The sequence below is a fragment of the Corella eumyota genome, chromosome 2 (assembly GCF_963082875.1).
Source record: "Corella eumyota chromosome 2, kaCorEumy4.1, whole genome shotgun sequence".
In the NCBI taxonomy this organism is placed as follows: domain Eukaryota; kingdom Metazoa; phylum Chordata; class Ascidiacea; order Phlebobranchia; family Corellidae; genus Corella; species Corella eumyota.
The window spans coordinates 17,247,726-17,260,338 of record NC_137491.1 but is presented as its reverse complement, the minus strand read 5'-3'; the positions used below and the strand labels follow the sequence as shown (position 1 = coordinate 17,260,338).

Here is a 12,613-nt window from a genome sequence, read left to right as displayed (position 1 = left end):
CTTGTTTTTATATTTTATTTATTTGATAAGTTTTGCCAGCAAATCACATGCTTATGCTGCTTTATAAATGCTATCGGTAAATACAATACCTTATACGGTCAATGTGCTATGTTATGCAAATAGTTAAAAATAATTTCAGGTGTTGGTAATATAAAGAGGTCAACACTTAATAGCAAGTTACGTTATATTTACTTAAAAATATGATGTCATTTTTTTGCGCTTCGTTACATCATTTTTAGGCCGAGTTGTGACCATACATGTGTACAAAACACTACCAGTAAATAATAAGCCATGTTTTATTGTACGTAAAAATCGCTAAAATTACAAAAACACTTAGATTTAAGTGCGTTGTTATTTAATCAAATAATTAAATTACTTCATTTTTAAATAACATTGCGAAAATCAGAAATCAAATGCTGGGAAAAGCTCTTTCCGACAAACTTGCATACATTTTGAACTTTTGATAAAATACTAAAACACTAGAAATGTAACTTCACTATCTAGAAAAAATAACTATTTAAAGACTAAGTGGCCCAATAAATTATACTTTAATCTTAGTTTAAGCAATCATGCAATTTGTGCCAGCTACTATTTTGTTTACATATTATGGCAGTTGGGATTTATATTACACTTCTTGAATACATTTCATGCAGTAAATACAGCCCAGTCTAAAGGTTATTACTTACAAGTCATAAACCACAATTTAAACTAAAAAAACTAAACTATGGAAAACGTTCAAAAACAGCTATTAACATAACAGTAAGCGTAAAATAAAGGAAAAGCATAAAAGTTGCAAAGTTACAGTAAAAATATAATGTTCGTTATTTTCGGCCGAAAACGTTGTTTAATTCGTTGTGGAATTCTGGCATCGTTTGTCGGGTAAGCATCGGCGGTCGTCTTGGAACTAAAATGTTAAAATATAATTAAAATTAAGTGGTAATTCACTTGGTTATAATATTAAGTAATGGCCTAAAACTCTTTAGTTCGTGTCCTACCAATACCCTACTGTTTGTCCTTACGTAAGGCGTTTTTTGGTAGATAGTTTACCCCCTAATCACTTTCTTTCTACACCATTACCCACAAGGTAAGTTGGTAACCTAACTTTATTGTCATGGTATTATGTTACAATTTTAAAGGTTAGGTTTGGTTATGCCAAAGTATTCTATGCTTTTTTGAACATGCAAATCAAAACGCATGCGAAATATAACTAGAGAATTTTAATATCAGTTTATGTGTTGGTTTTAACGTTTAGAAATTATTTATGTGTTGGTTTTAACGTTTAGAAATTATTAAAGAAATTATTAAAAACGTTTAGAAATTATTAAAGCTCACCAGTAGGTGACGGTACTGGGTCACGTGGGGGAAGAGTGGCACCTCCTCTAACATTGTAGTATTCCTCTTGTGGATTAAATGGAGGTCGTGCTTAATACAAAGATTTGGTTTTGATTAAATTGTTTTGTTTTTTGTACCCTTCTGAAAAAATCTTTTAAATTTACTATGTCTACAAGACGCTGTAATTTTGCTAAAAGTTTTAGTCGCATTATAGACAATAGTAGGCATTCAGATCCAAGGGAGCATTAAAATATGGTTTATAAGGTCCGGAGTTCAAGTCTAAAACACGATAGGATATTAGGTCTTTTTTACAAAGAAACTATCCCTGAACTGACATTAATAATATTTATTGAGCTTATTACAAAATTCCCTGAGATTTTTAAAACGCTCAAACATATGTTTATACTATGTAAATTCTTTGTATTCTTTAAACACATCTTACGTTCAACAGCAGTTTCGTATTCATGTTCTTCGACTTCTGGCATATTGTCGATTTGTTTAAGGGGCTTATGCCCGCCCAAACTTTTCTTTATAAAACAGTCCATTACTTCTTGTAGGCTGTTCAATCTTTCATGTGTATCATTGTCGGCCAGGTTGATAATATAATGGACGTGCGATCCTTCGTTCACTTCCCTCACCTTGTAGTGTTTGTACTGTTTTTCACTGCAATACGTTAACGAAGTTAGAAAAAGTCAGTGTTAGCCTTTACTTGCATTGGCTTATGAATATTGCAAATCTGTATGGAGTGCTACGGTGATAGCAAAATAACACACTCAATAAGAAACCCCTCTAATACCCTTATAAACACATTTGCAAATTGCTACATTAGTTCAATAAGTATGCCACTTACAAGCTATTTAACTAACTATCTAAGGAAAATGTAAGTATTTTTCCCCTAACCTATGTCTTTTTTTTCCTAAACCCACTCAAAAAAACAATTCTACCTACCCTTCTTGCCATGGCTTAATCGAAACTGCGTAATTCCACGGGTCGTTATCATCTGCGATTGATCTTCTACGTAGGATCATGTTTCCATGCTGCTTGTTCATATTCAAAATTTGTTCTGCTTCCTCTCTTTCCACGTTTCGATTAAGAAACCAACTAAATTAAAACATACTACTACTTATTCTCAAAACAGACTAAAGAAATAATCTAGATCAGGTACATTTAGTCAAATACTTCTGACAACTGTTTTACACAAGTGTAAAACTTGGACAAGATTTTTTAAGGGTAAGACATTACCTCTAAAAGCAAGTTTAAGTTAGTAATATTTACCTAATTTGGGTTTTACTTGTCTTAGAGCCATTAACTAATGCAATTATGTTTTTTTAATTGTAATTATAAATAACAGAAAAGGTCATTGGTTTTTATTCACCTTTGTTTTCTTGATCCTGAGTGCTGTGTGGGTTTTTTTCTATTCATATTACTCTGTAAATAAAATTGGCATAACTTAAAAGATTGCTGTTGCAATATTACTTGTTAGAATAATAAAGCTTGCTTGGTATAGCAAAACCTGGATAATATTATGTAACGCCGTGACAGAATACTTGGGACCACAAAAACGTAGTTTTATCGTTCTGTTGGTTATGATTTATGCACTTTTTAACATTTAATGCATTTAAACAACGTTTCAATGCGGAAATAAAACAAATAAGCGTTGGTTCCACGAATCCAAGGGTCGTATTGATTTTGTGAGCGTAGTTTAAATATTAACCATTTTATTGTTAAAATCTGGTGAAAGGCAAAATTAAAACATGCGACAAAATATGTATTTAAATACCAACGAAAGTGCTTTATAACCAGCCTTTTTAGTATTAGATTTATTTTAATTTTTACAACGCTATATTAACTATATTTAAACGTCATCTAACTTACAACTTATGCTTGTCTTATATTAAGGTTATAAACCAATTAATCTAGCAAAACTTTAAAAATGTTGGCTTAATTTATTTTACTTACCGGGGAAAACGGGCCGTTCGGCAAAGTTACACTTTTTGGAGAAGTCGGTGACATTGACGATAACGACACAGCACCCTCAGATACTCTTCTTAGATCAAACGGAAAAGCGGACGATATCTTTCTTCCGCCTGAAGCCGGAGTTTTTGGAAGTGATTTCGGGGTCGGCAGGGGCTTCATGTCCAAATAACTTGGTGACACGTCGTCGTATTTAAAAGAGTCGATAATATCTTTGAGTTTGTGAATTTGGCCTGGCAGCAAGTTGGATACGTCTGGTAGTTGTTCCTGTAAACAAATATAAATTTGCACCAACATGTGGTAAAATCTACTAATAAATCTTATAATAAAGTCGTTTTGCAAAATGGCTATATACAAATAAACACAAAGTTGATAAAGTTGTCGATTTTGGATATGTTTTATAAACTTACCAAGCAAATGACATGCAGAAATCTGTACCAGTCTTCTTGCTCTGTTTGGCTGTTACCTCTTAATCGAAACTCGCTTACTTCACCCCCATTTCTGTAAATGTTAACATTTAAAGGTTTAAAACATATTGTTTAATATGAAATAAACGTGCATTTTTAGACCCAACTAAATGTCCTGTTAAGGTATACGTAAATAAGTTAAGTAATACACTGTCAATTATTTTCTAATGAAGTGTTATGTTTATAATATTTAAATTTGGTGTTATAAGGTAAACTTAATAATTTATTTTAAGAGTTTTTTTTATAAATTGTGGCCTGATTTTAAGTGATTGGCAAACAAAAAATCCGTATTAAAATACTGTTTTTAATCGATAAAATTATTTTTAAGACAAGATTTAACCTGAATGTAACAGATATTGTTGGAAATGCGGAGTTTTGCTTGATTGCCCTGCCAGTCATTTCTTTCACAACAGACGTAGCTCCAGTTAACGGAACTGATCTTTGCAATTGCTGTTTAATAAAACAAAACAATGTTGATTTAAATTGAAGTTTTAAATTTAAAAAATTTGACATTGTCCAGATTGTAAAAAAAAATCGAAAGTAAGTTGGGCTTATCATACACAAAAAAGTTTTCATAATTTTTTTGTAGAGATTGTAGTGTTTTTCAAATTTAAAGCCTTTGGTTGTTTTAGATATTCATGTTTGGTCAAAATCAAATAAATTTTTACATGGATTTAACAAGTAATTTATAAGTTTATAAGCCTACACCCATATAATTTATAAGCCTACACCCATGTTGTTAATTTATAAGCCTACACCCATGTTGTTACTACGTTGTACATAATCCTTTGTCAATAACTATAAATTGGATAAACCCCCATTCCAAATAGACTTTAGAAATATTTAAATAAGGCCTGTAAATAACAATCACTTTATTGGTTCTGCTTTCCGTTGAGTAAAGAAACAGATCCTTTCCTCTAAGTTGTGCAAAGTGTCGAGAATAATTGTCCTGTAGCAACACATGAAAAACTTAATTAGTATTTAAATGGTATTTAAAATATTTAAAATGGTATTTTAAATACGCAAAACATTTTTACATAGTAGTAAACAGCGCTTGGTATGTAACTTATCATGTAATATTTATTTAATCATTTTTATGTGCAAGTTCTATAAATTGTTAACGATTCAAAAACGTATGGAATTTAACAAGACTGTACTTGCTTGTTTGGTAATGTATACTCGTACCGCTTAACATAAAATACAATATTTATGTTTAAATTTGTTCTTTCATTCTAACACATTTATTTTAATTATAAATCAAGTGTTAAAATTGTTTTAATATAAGCCGGTACTTACCTTTCTGCATGTTTTGAAATGAATAACGCCGTCGAATACGGAGCCTTGATTTCTTTGTAAAGTTGCCATTACTACAACCTTTTCAAATTATATACCTTTAATCTAAAAAATAGTTTTTCTGTTTATTACCTTAACTTGACTAGGGTTAAGTATATTATTTTTTTATGGCCACAGTTTTAAAGCCTATATGGTTAATAATTGCCATATTTAACGTAACCTTTAAAGAAGGCCTAAACATACAAGCTTAAAATCTCCGTTATCTTATCTATATTGACAAAATTAATACATTGTAGATTAGCATTGCTTTTATTAATAACTAACAGTTTAGTTTAGGTACACGCATTTGTTAACGTATGACACAATATATTCTGCCATTAGCCTAAGCAAATATTCAAGGGTATTCACTATTTGTTTAAACCGTAAATCTGTACTTTGAAATGAGATAATATTTGTAGTTCGACAGAAAACGCATGAAAGTGATGGTGTTTGCAAATAGGCGTTCGTTCGAAATAAAAGGGGAACAAAATATCAATTTTGCCACTTTCTTTGTTCCTTAAATTATTTAAAAAAATATATAAAACGATGCTTAAAAGTATTTTAAAATGCTCATTTTTTATAAGTTATTATTGAATGATCTTTTTGTATTGTTTTATTAATGTTTGTTTGTTATATGTAAAAAGTATATGTTAACTTAATCATTTAAGTAAAATTCCTTGTACGTTGTTTAAATTCTGCATTTTTTACACATAGTAAGTTTTGCGTAACTATTTAAAGTCAAAAATATCTTTCAAATGCCTTTCTAGGTCTAAATTTAACTAATACTATTTAAAACTGCCGTAATTCAATTGCTTTGCATATATACAAACTTATCCTTAACATTAAATCCGCTTTGAATATGTAATCAACCCAGAAAACAAAACACATTCACCTGCGCTTTACACTGTAATACAAAAGTAAAATCATTGAACTGTGTAGTGGGCCTTGTGTATGCTCGTCTACGTTTACTGCTCTGTAAAATAAGAGGGTATTTTTTCTTTAAAACCAGCACGGTCATGTGAAACATAACATTCATAGTTGCCTACTAAAGTTGGGTTTAGTTAACACGCAAATGACATTAGTAGCCTATATTGTGAGGTTTTAAAAAGCAGCCCAGTTTCTAATAACAACTCTAAGGTTATATTACGGTAACATTTAACATATTTTAATGATAGTTTAGGTTTCTCTTCGACAATTTTGTTATGCTTTAATGATTAAAGCCTTTAATGCAACTGCAGTGGTTATACATTTTACTTCCTTATAGTTTTTAAAATACATGCAACATAAAATACTCTTTGAGTAATTTGATTAAAATATTAAAACGTCACGTTTTTACAGAATATTACACGTTTTTGGCGAAATATGATAAATTAAATATCTTATTAAAATAAACGAAACTGAATCGTAAAATGACATTAAAAAAATCAAGTAAGGGCAAATAAAGGTGTACCGGTATTTGTAATAAAACGTGATATATTTTAAAACAAATTTTATTTGGCTATAATGTGAAAACACCTAAAAACGTAATGTCACATTTTAAGAATTGCATTCGTTTAAAACTAAATTAGTATATAATTAATTAGTGGCTTTAGATACTTTTGCAAAGTTAACTATATTGTAAATTTGACTGTATAAAACACAAAAAACACAAATACGTTTTGCCTTTGACTTAATTGACTGAATTCCTATGTATGTTATTGTTTGTTTAAGTTTTCCAAATTTTTTTTCGTTGTGGTTAAGATTTGCTTTAGGTTTACAATCTGTTTGTTAAAGTCAAAATGCGTTTTAATTTGGTTGCTCATTAAATTTAGGTTCGTTTCTACTATATTGAATATCGACATTGATTTACATATATGTTTTATTTATTATAAAAATGTTAAAATGCAAAACAAATTAAAATTTATACCTTGTGTTTAAAAGTGTTTTCTTCATAAAAATGTTGCTTAATTAAGTATTAATTTAAAAAATACCTACGCTAATTTATATACGGTTTTAAAAGACATATTTAATCCACGCAAGATGGGGAAAGAGAGCATTAATCTGTAAATTCAGTTTACAATCTATATACTTTTTATACTTGTTTTATGATACAATTTTGTTTATCGATGATACTTTTGGTCACGTGACTTAAAGATGTTATGTTAGGGTTATGTTTACTAGTATCGATGAGCTACTAGATTCTGTTGTAACACAATATTTATGTTGTCAAGGGCAAAATTTACACTACCTTAAAACTACAGAATCTTGCTATTATTTTAACTTGAATATTCTTTTGTACACCTATTATGATGCTGTTTATTTTACTTGGGAGTTGTTTATAATGCTAGAATCTAGAGATTACGTAATTTATTTTAGTTTTTATTTTTGCATTCAAACAATCGCACAAAATAATTTAACAGAAAAATAAAAGTTAAAAAAAAAAATACTGCAAAATTGCACATAAAACGATAATAATATTTACTATATTTTACTTTGACTAAAAGTCTTAAAATTTAAAATCTCTCGTCATTTAAGATATATTAAAAGTATTTACTCTGGATATTTACGGTCCAAAAAGTAGTTACTATTACATAAATCACAGCTTTATTTATTCTATTACTAAAAAGTAATTAGTTAACAAATAACTAACCAGTATTTAGTTGCAATAACAACTAAAAATACATATTACAATTTAAATAAAATACAAGAATAAGTTACTAAACTAATAACGTAACTCTTATTTAACATAATAAATTTGCGCGAGTTTTTCACATGTAAATACGATTATGTTTTTTGATGCAGCTATACTGCTGTACTTGTCTAATTTAGTTTTACTTTACCTAGCTCTAAGTGATAAGCCTTGAGTTGAAATACATCACCTTACGTGGTCATCTAAATCTAAATCGGCAATTTTTAACGAAATCCCATGTTGTTGGTATTTTTCTTAAATTTGTACCTCAAGTGTATCTTCCGTATGAAGAATAGTTACAAACATCGAAAATAGATTTGTCCTTGCTGTCTTCTCTTTGTAATTGTGGCGACGATATAACTGTGTCGTCGTGGCGTACACTAATGTTTTTACTTTCGCCGAATCGGGGTAAGGGAGGGCTGGACCCTGAAGCATTTTTTCGTTTTTTGCGCCACTGGGAACGGAATCTTGCCGCCGATTCTCCTAACTCTGCCGTTACTGTAATTGTAGCCTCGTCGAATCGCACCTACGTTACAAAAAAGCCAAATTTTAATATTAATGAGGTTAATGTTCATTTTTTTTGGGGGGAGGAATTAGTTTTGAAAGAATTTTTTTTATTCAAGAAATTACTTTTTTTAAATAACTTTTTCAATGTCAGAATGTTGTGTTTTTGTTATTATGGCGTGGACAAATATATTTAAACCCTGTCTTTAAAAAACTTTAACTTACGGTTCTTCTGCTTCCTTTGTACGTAGAACAATGCGCAGGAAGTGACGTAGAAGCATTCACTAAACTATTACACGACTCGGCGTCGCTGTCCGTTTCCTCGATAATATGAGTGTAACTGTTCACCCGCTGGATGTCGCAGCTGCGTCGTAGCTTGATCATCACGTGGTTAAAGTCTTTGGAGGGGCGGGGCAAGGTGGGCGAGTCGTAGACTGAGTCTCCCACGGAACTGGGCGGGCTTCCGTGGTTAGCGCGGCGGTTAAAATTCTTGCCCGGGACGGCTTGTACGTTGGTGATCTGTGGGAACGTAATTTGAAACAATAAGGTTTTTTGAAACCGTGACGTCATCAAAAATTTTATGATGTCATGGCATTTTTAAGGGCGTTACGTTAAAGACAAAAGCGGTTTCAATTATAGATTTTATTTGATACTGGTTAGCTGCTAAATTCATATCTATTTTTAGGTACGTCGACCTTATATTAAACGTCTTTAAATCTTATGTTGGGGTATTTTATTTTATTTGTGATGCACAAAAATTAATTTATTTAAATACGCTAAATTTAAAACTTTGAAATTTTTTTATTTCGTAAATAACAAAAAAATACAAAGTAAATATATATATTTTATTAACTAAATATAGTTTTTTATGTTACAAATACAATAAAAAATTGCTGGGTAAATTTATACAAAGGGCACGAAAAACGTCTGACGCAATATACTAATAATTACATGTATTTAAAATTAAAAAGCTCCTATGTTTTTTCAGTGTTTCGTCATAAACAATTTTAATTAAATTTTAGATTTTCGTTAAACTAAAAAAGCTTGGCGCTTGGTATATAAAAGTAATTACTTGTAAACTTGTATTGCTTTATAATTAAAAGTATTTCTTGATTCTTAGTTTGTTATATTTAACTTTTATATAATTTCTCTTGATATTTTTCTCTGTATTTTAATTTTTAAATTAATTAGTATTTTACCAGAAAACTTATTTTATTTTACCTGAAAACGAGGTATATTGATCGGTGTACTAGAGTTCATCTTATCTTCTACAATATCCTTGGTCATCTCTGGCGAATTTCTTTCTGAGTTTAAATTAGGAGACGAGGTTTTACTACTCGAAGTGCTGGAACTGTTTTCGTGATACCGAATAAGTGAGTCCTGTAACTGATCTGTGTTGTCCTCGGTGTCGCTTACTATGAAATGAGTCGAGCCCATGTCGCAGTGTTTTGTATCCGACGCTAGGGACTCTCCTATTACCTTTGTCTCTCTCTCTGCTGACGTCATAGCCAGAGGTCGTCCAATCCACTTTTACGGCGTAAACAACTTTGCCGCGCTGTTTTCACAACGATTCGGAACGGAGTGGGCTCTACACAATGGTTTGAGATCACTTTGAGCCGAACAACGGCAAGAATTCGACCAGCAATGAAAATATTGTCGCTCTGTTTACTACAGAAGTTCCAGCGTATCGCACATACCTTTGTAAGGGAGTTTCGTACAGTGTGACTAATAAGCCCTTGTGTATATACGGGCCAATACAGTTGGCCGGATCCTTAAGATAATAATCAACTGGACTTATACAATACAGTTTGTGTTTACAGTCTAACTCTATCTAAACAAAAATATGTGCAAAACATATATGAGTCGATTTTGTATGTACAAAAAGTTGAAAAATCTCAATTAAAAAACTAGAAGGACCGTGTTTTTACAATACAATAATATACAAGGCTACAATACAATATTACGATGCAATTTCGTTTTATTTTTATAAACAAATGTATTTGTTTAAACAGATGGTCCACTTCTATCTTTAGATGTTTTTTATGCAATGTTCAAAGAAAAGACTATAAATAGTAGGCATTATATTAAATGTCAAAAACCTTCATTTTCATAAATTTAATTAAATTTAAATATCCGGAAAAGTCAGGATCTACGCGAACATACAAGTGCGATTAAGCTCTATGTAAACTTTTGTATTTACACACAGCTCTGCACTTCATAGTACGACTATTATTAGACCACCATTCATCTGTGTATAGGACATAAGTGTACCACCAGTATAGTAAAACCCTTATTACGGCTTAGGGTTTTGACATGTGTACTGGTTGTGTTATACAACGTTGATCTACTAAATAAACACTTCAATCAAGGGTGCTTACATCTAGGCAATCGAGGTATTGCTGTGCCTCGTAAATACGGATAAACATGTTGTTGTAGACCAGCAAACTTTTAAAGTGGAATAGTTGACGTTTTTAACTTAATATGACTTGTACGACTTTTCGTAGGAAATTATTAATTTTGCAGCAAAACAACGCTTTGTTTTCAAACCACTTGACCCAATCTAATTTTAAATCTATATTTACTTTTTAAGAATGTTAATTGGGCTTTAATGAAATTGTTTCTTTAAGTGTTTATGTATCAACGGAAATGGTTTGACAGATATCAGAAATTTGGTAAATATTTATCAACAAAACAGTAACCAGATGGCGTTTCAAATGTGAAGCTTAATTAATATTGAACTTTTAAGACAAATTACATTACCAAAAAGTATATATTCCAAGAACTAACTATTAATTTAACTTGACAAAAGAATAACAAACCTTTTAAATTTTACAAACATAAAGAACGGTTTACCAACTAAGATTCAGTTATCAAATGATGAATTGTTCAAATTATAGATTTTGTTATTATTAAAATCGATCAAACTGTATTAAACCTAAAAGAACCACATGTTTTAATATCTGGAACACCGACTTTATTCTTATTACATCAAAAGTTTTATTACCAAGAACATCCATTATCATGCACATCAAAAAAATCAATCCCTTACATTTGGAAGAAAAATTATCGTATCTTAGTTCTGAGTCACCATTTTACTATTACACGAATTTTAAATCAAAGATTCGTTCAAACCACTTCAAGGACGACCCAAAGAAGCACTTTTCCAAAACAACAAGGTGCTACAAAAACTTTGACGTTAATACCCGGTAACAACCTCAAAAACATGATCGCTTCACAGATTTTTAACTTTTTGGGAGGTAAATCAAACAATGTCGTGGTGACATTAAGGACAAATTGAAATGTGCGCTTTTATTTAAACAAATAATTACATGGAATGGACTGTAAGGTAAATTTACTATTGAGTATTAATTCTGTTTACAGAGCTTGTACGGGCTCAGGTTAATCCTAGATGGATTTATAGCAGTCACGAAAATAAAACTGATGGGTTTAAAATTAAAAAATAATGTGTTGTATTTCAGTCCATTACATATTTGCATTTACGAATACCTATATTTAATACCAGATAATCTGTTTTTTATTGACACTGGGATAATAGAGACTATGGACTTTTGATTCAACAAAAAAATTCTAAATAAAAATAGGATATTGACTTTTAAATCGCTTAGGGAGAAATAGTATTAAGGTTAAGCACATAAAAAACTCCTTGGAACGATATATCAACAAACCCACAATCAAAACACGAAGACAATTTTAATCGATTTCGAGCGCTTGGACGTACATTGATCACAAACATTTGGAACTGCTTTCTGCCGCAAACTTACGCACAGCCTTAGAATTCGCGTCATAAATTAGCCGGTTTGTTGTGACAGTTGCACGGATTAATACACCGACTTGGTCCCCTAAGTTTGAAGTTGTGTATTTAACCTCGAATTACCCTCTGTATTGTGTTTAAGTTATCTATGTAGCATAACTTTGATGTCAAACTAGGGTTTTTACCTGATTTGGTATTCCACATATTTCTACCATGACTCATTTCTTAAATCTTTGTATTCATATCCTTCTAAAACTGTAGGGCTAGTTTTTTTGCTTTGTTGCAAACGTAAATATATAATTTCTAACTGTTCAAATTCTATCAAAATTTCGACTAGTTTTTGTTAGTCTTGCATTAACTTGCGTATAAATCTTTTAAAACAACTTTGCAACGATTGCCTTTGCTTGAAAGCTTCTTATACCGCCTTTGAAATATGACTCTAATTATTCTTCAGATCCATATTCTTACAAACTACACATTCTTCATTCAATTAGCGATTACAACTCATTGGTTGGAATTTTGATGTGATGGTTGCCGCCCTTTTGTAGTCGGTATCAGGTTTTA

General features: G+C 30.8%; 2 protein-coding genes across 2 annotated transcripts; both read right to left on the bottom strand.

Annotated features, from left to right (window-relative positions):
• Nucleotides 1-287: 287 nt before the first annotated feature.
• Nucleotides 288-5,173, bottom strand: LOC145743234 (uncharacterized). The gene is made up of 10 exons (XM_082561151.1): nucleotides 5,070-5,173; nucleotides 4,645-4,722; nucleotides 4,114-4,223; nucleotides 3,717-3,807; nucleotides 3,292-3,573; nucleotides 2,708-2,760; nucleotides 2,281-2,433; nucleotides 1,775-1,995; nucleotides 1,333-1,422; nucleotides 288-904 (listed from the first exon to the last, which is right to left on the bottom strand). The coding sequence occupies exons 1-10, from the start codon at nucleotides 5,136-5,138 to the stop codon at nucleotides 822-824; spliced, it is 1,230 nt and encodes a 409-aa protein (XP_082417277.1). The 5' UTR covers nucleotides 5,139-5,173; the 3' UTR covers nucleotides 288-821.
• Nucleotides 5,174-7,436: 2,263 nt separating this feature from the next.
• Nucleotides 7,437-10,078, bottom strand: LOC145742097 (uncharacterized). Its single transcript, XM_082559851.1, has 3 exons — nucleotides 9,499-10,078; nucleotides 8,503-8,796; nucleotides 7,437-8,299 (listed from the first exon to the last, which is right to left on the bottom strand). The coding sequence occupies exons 1-3, from the start codon at nucleotides 9,781-9,783 to the stop codon at nucleotides 8,042-8,044; spliced, it is 837 nt and encodes a 278-aa protein (XP_082415977.1). The 5' UTR covers nucleotides 9,784-10,078; the 3' UTR covers nucleotides 7,437-8,041.
• Nucleotides 10,079-12,613: the final 2,535 nt, after the last annotated feature.

Excerpts from the sequence above, each read along its gene's own strand:
- LOC145743234 (XM_082561151.1), bottom strand. The coding sequence starts at position 5,138 with ATGGCAACTTTACAAAGAAATCAAGGCTCCGTATTCGACGGCGTTATT. Across the intron at positions 4,723-5,069 it reads ATTTCAAAACATGCAGAAAG|GACAATTATTCTCGACACTT; the intron begins GTAAGTACCGGC and ends GTGTTGCTACAG. Across the intron at positions 1,996-2,280 it reads ATTAAGCCATGGCAAGAAGG|TGAAAAACAGTACAAACACT; the intron begins GTAGGTAGAATT and ends AACGTATTGCAG.
- LOC145742097 (XM_082559851.1), bottom strand. The coding sequence starts at position 9,783 with ATGACGTCAGCAGAGAGAGAGACAAAGGTAATAGGAGAGTCCCTAGCG. Across the intron at positions 8,797-9,498 it reads TCAATATACCTCGTTTTCAG|ATCACCAACGTACAAGCCGT; the intron begins GTAAAATAAAAT and ends ACGTTCCCACAG. Across the intron at positions 8,300-8,502 it reads ACAAAGGAAGCAGAAGAACC|GTGCGATTCGACGAGGCTAC; the intron begins GTAAGTTAAAGT and ends TTTGTAACGTAG.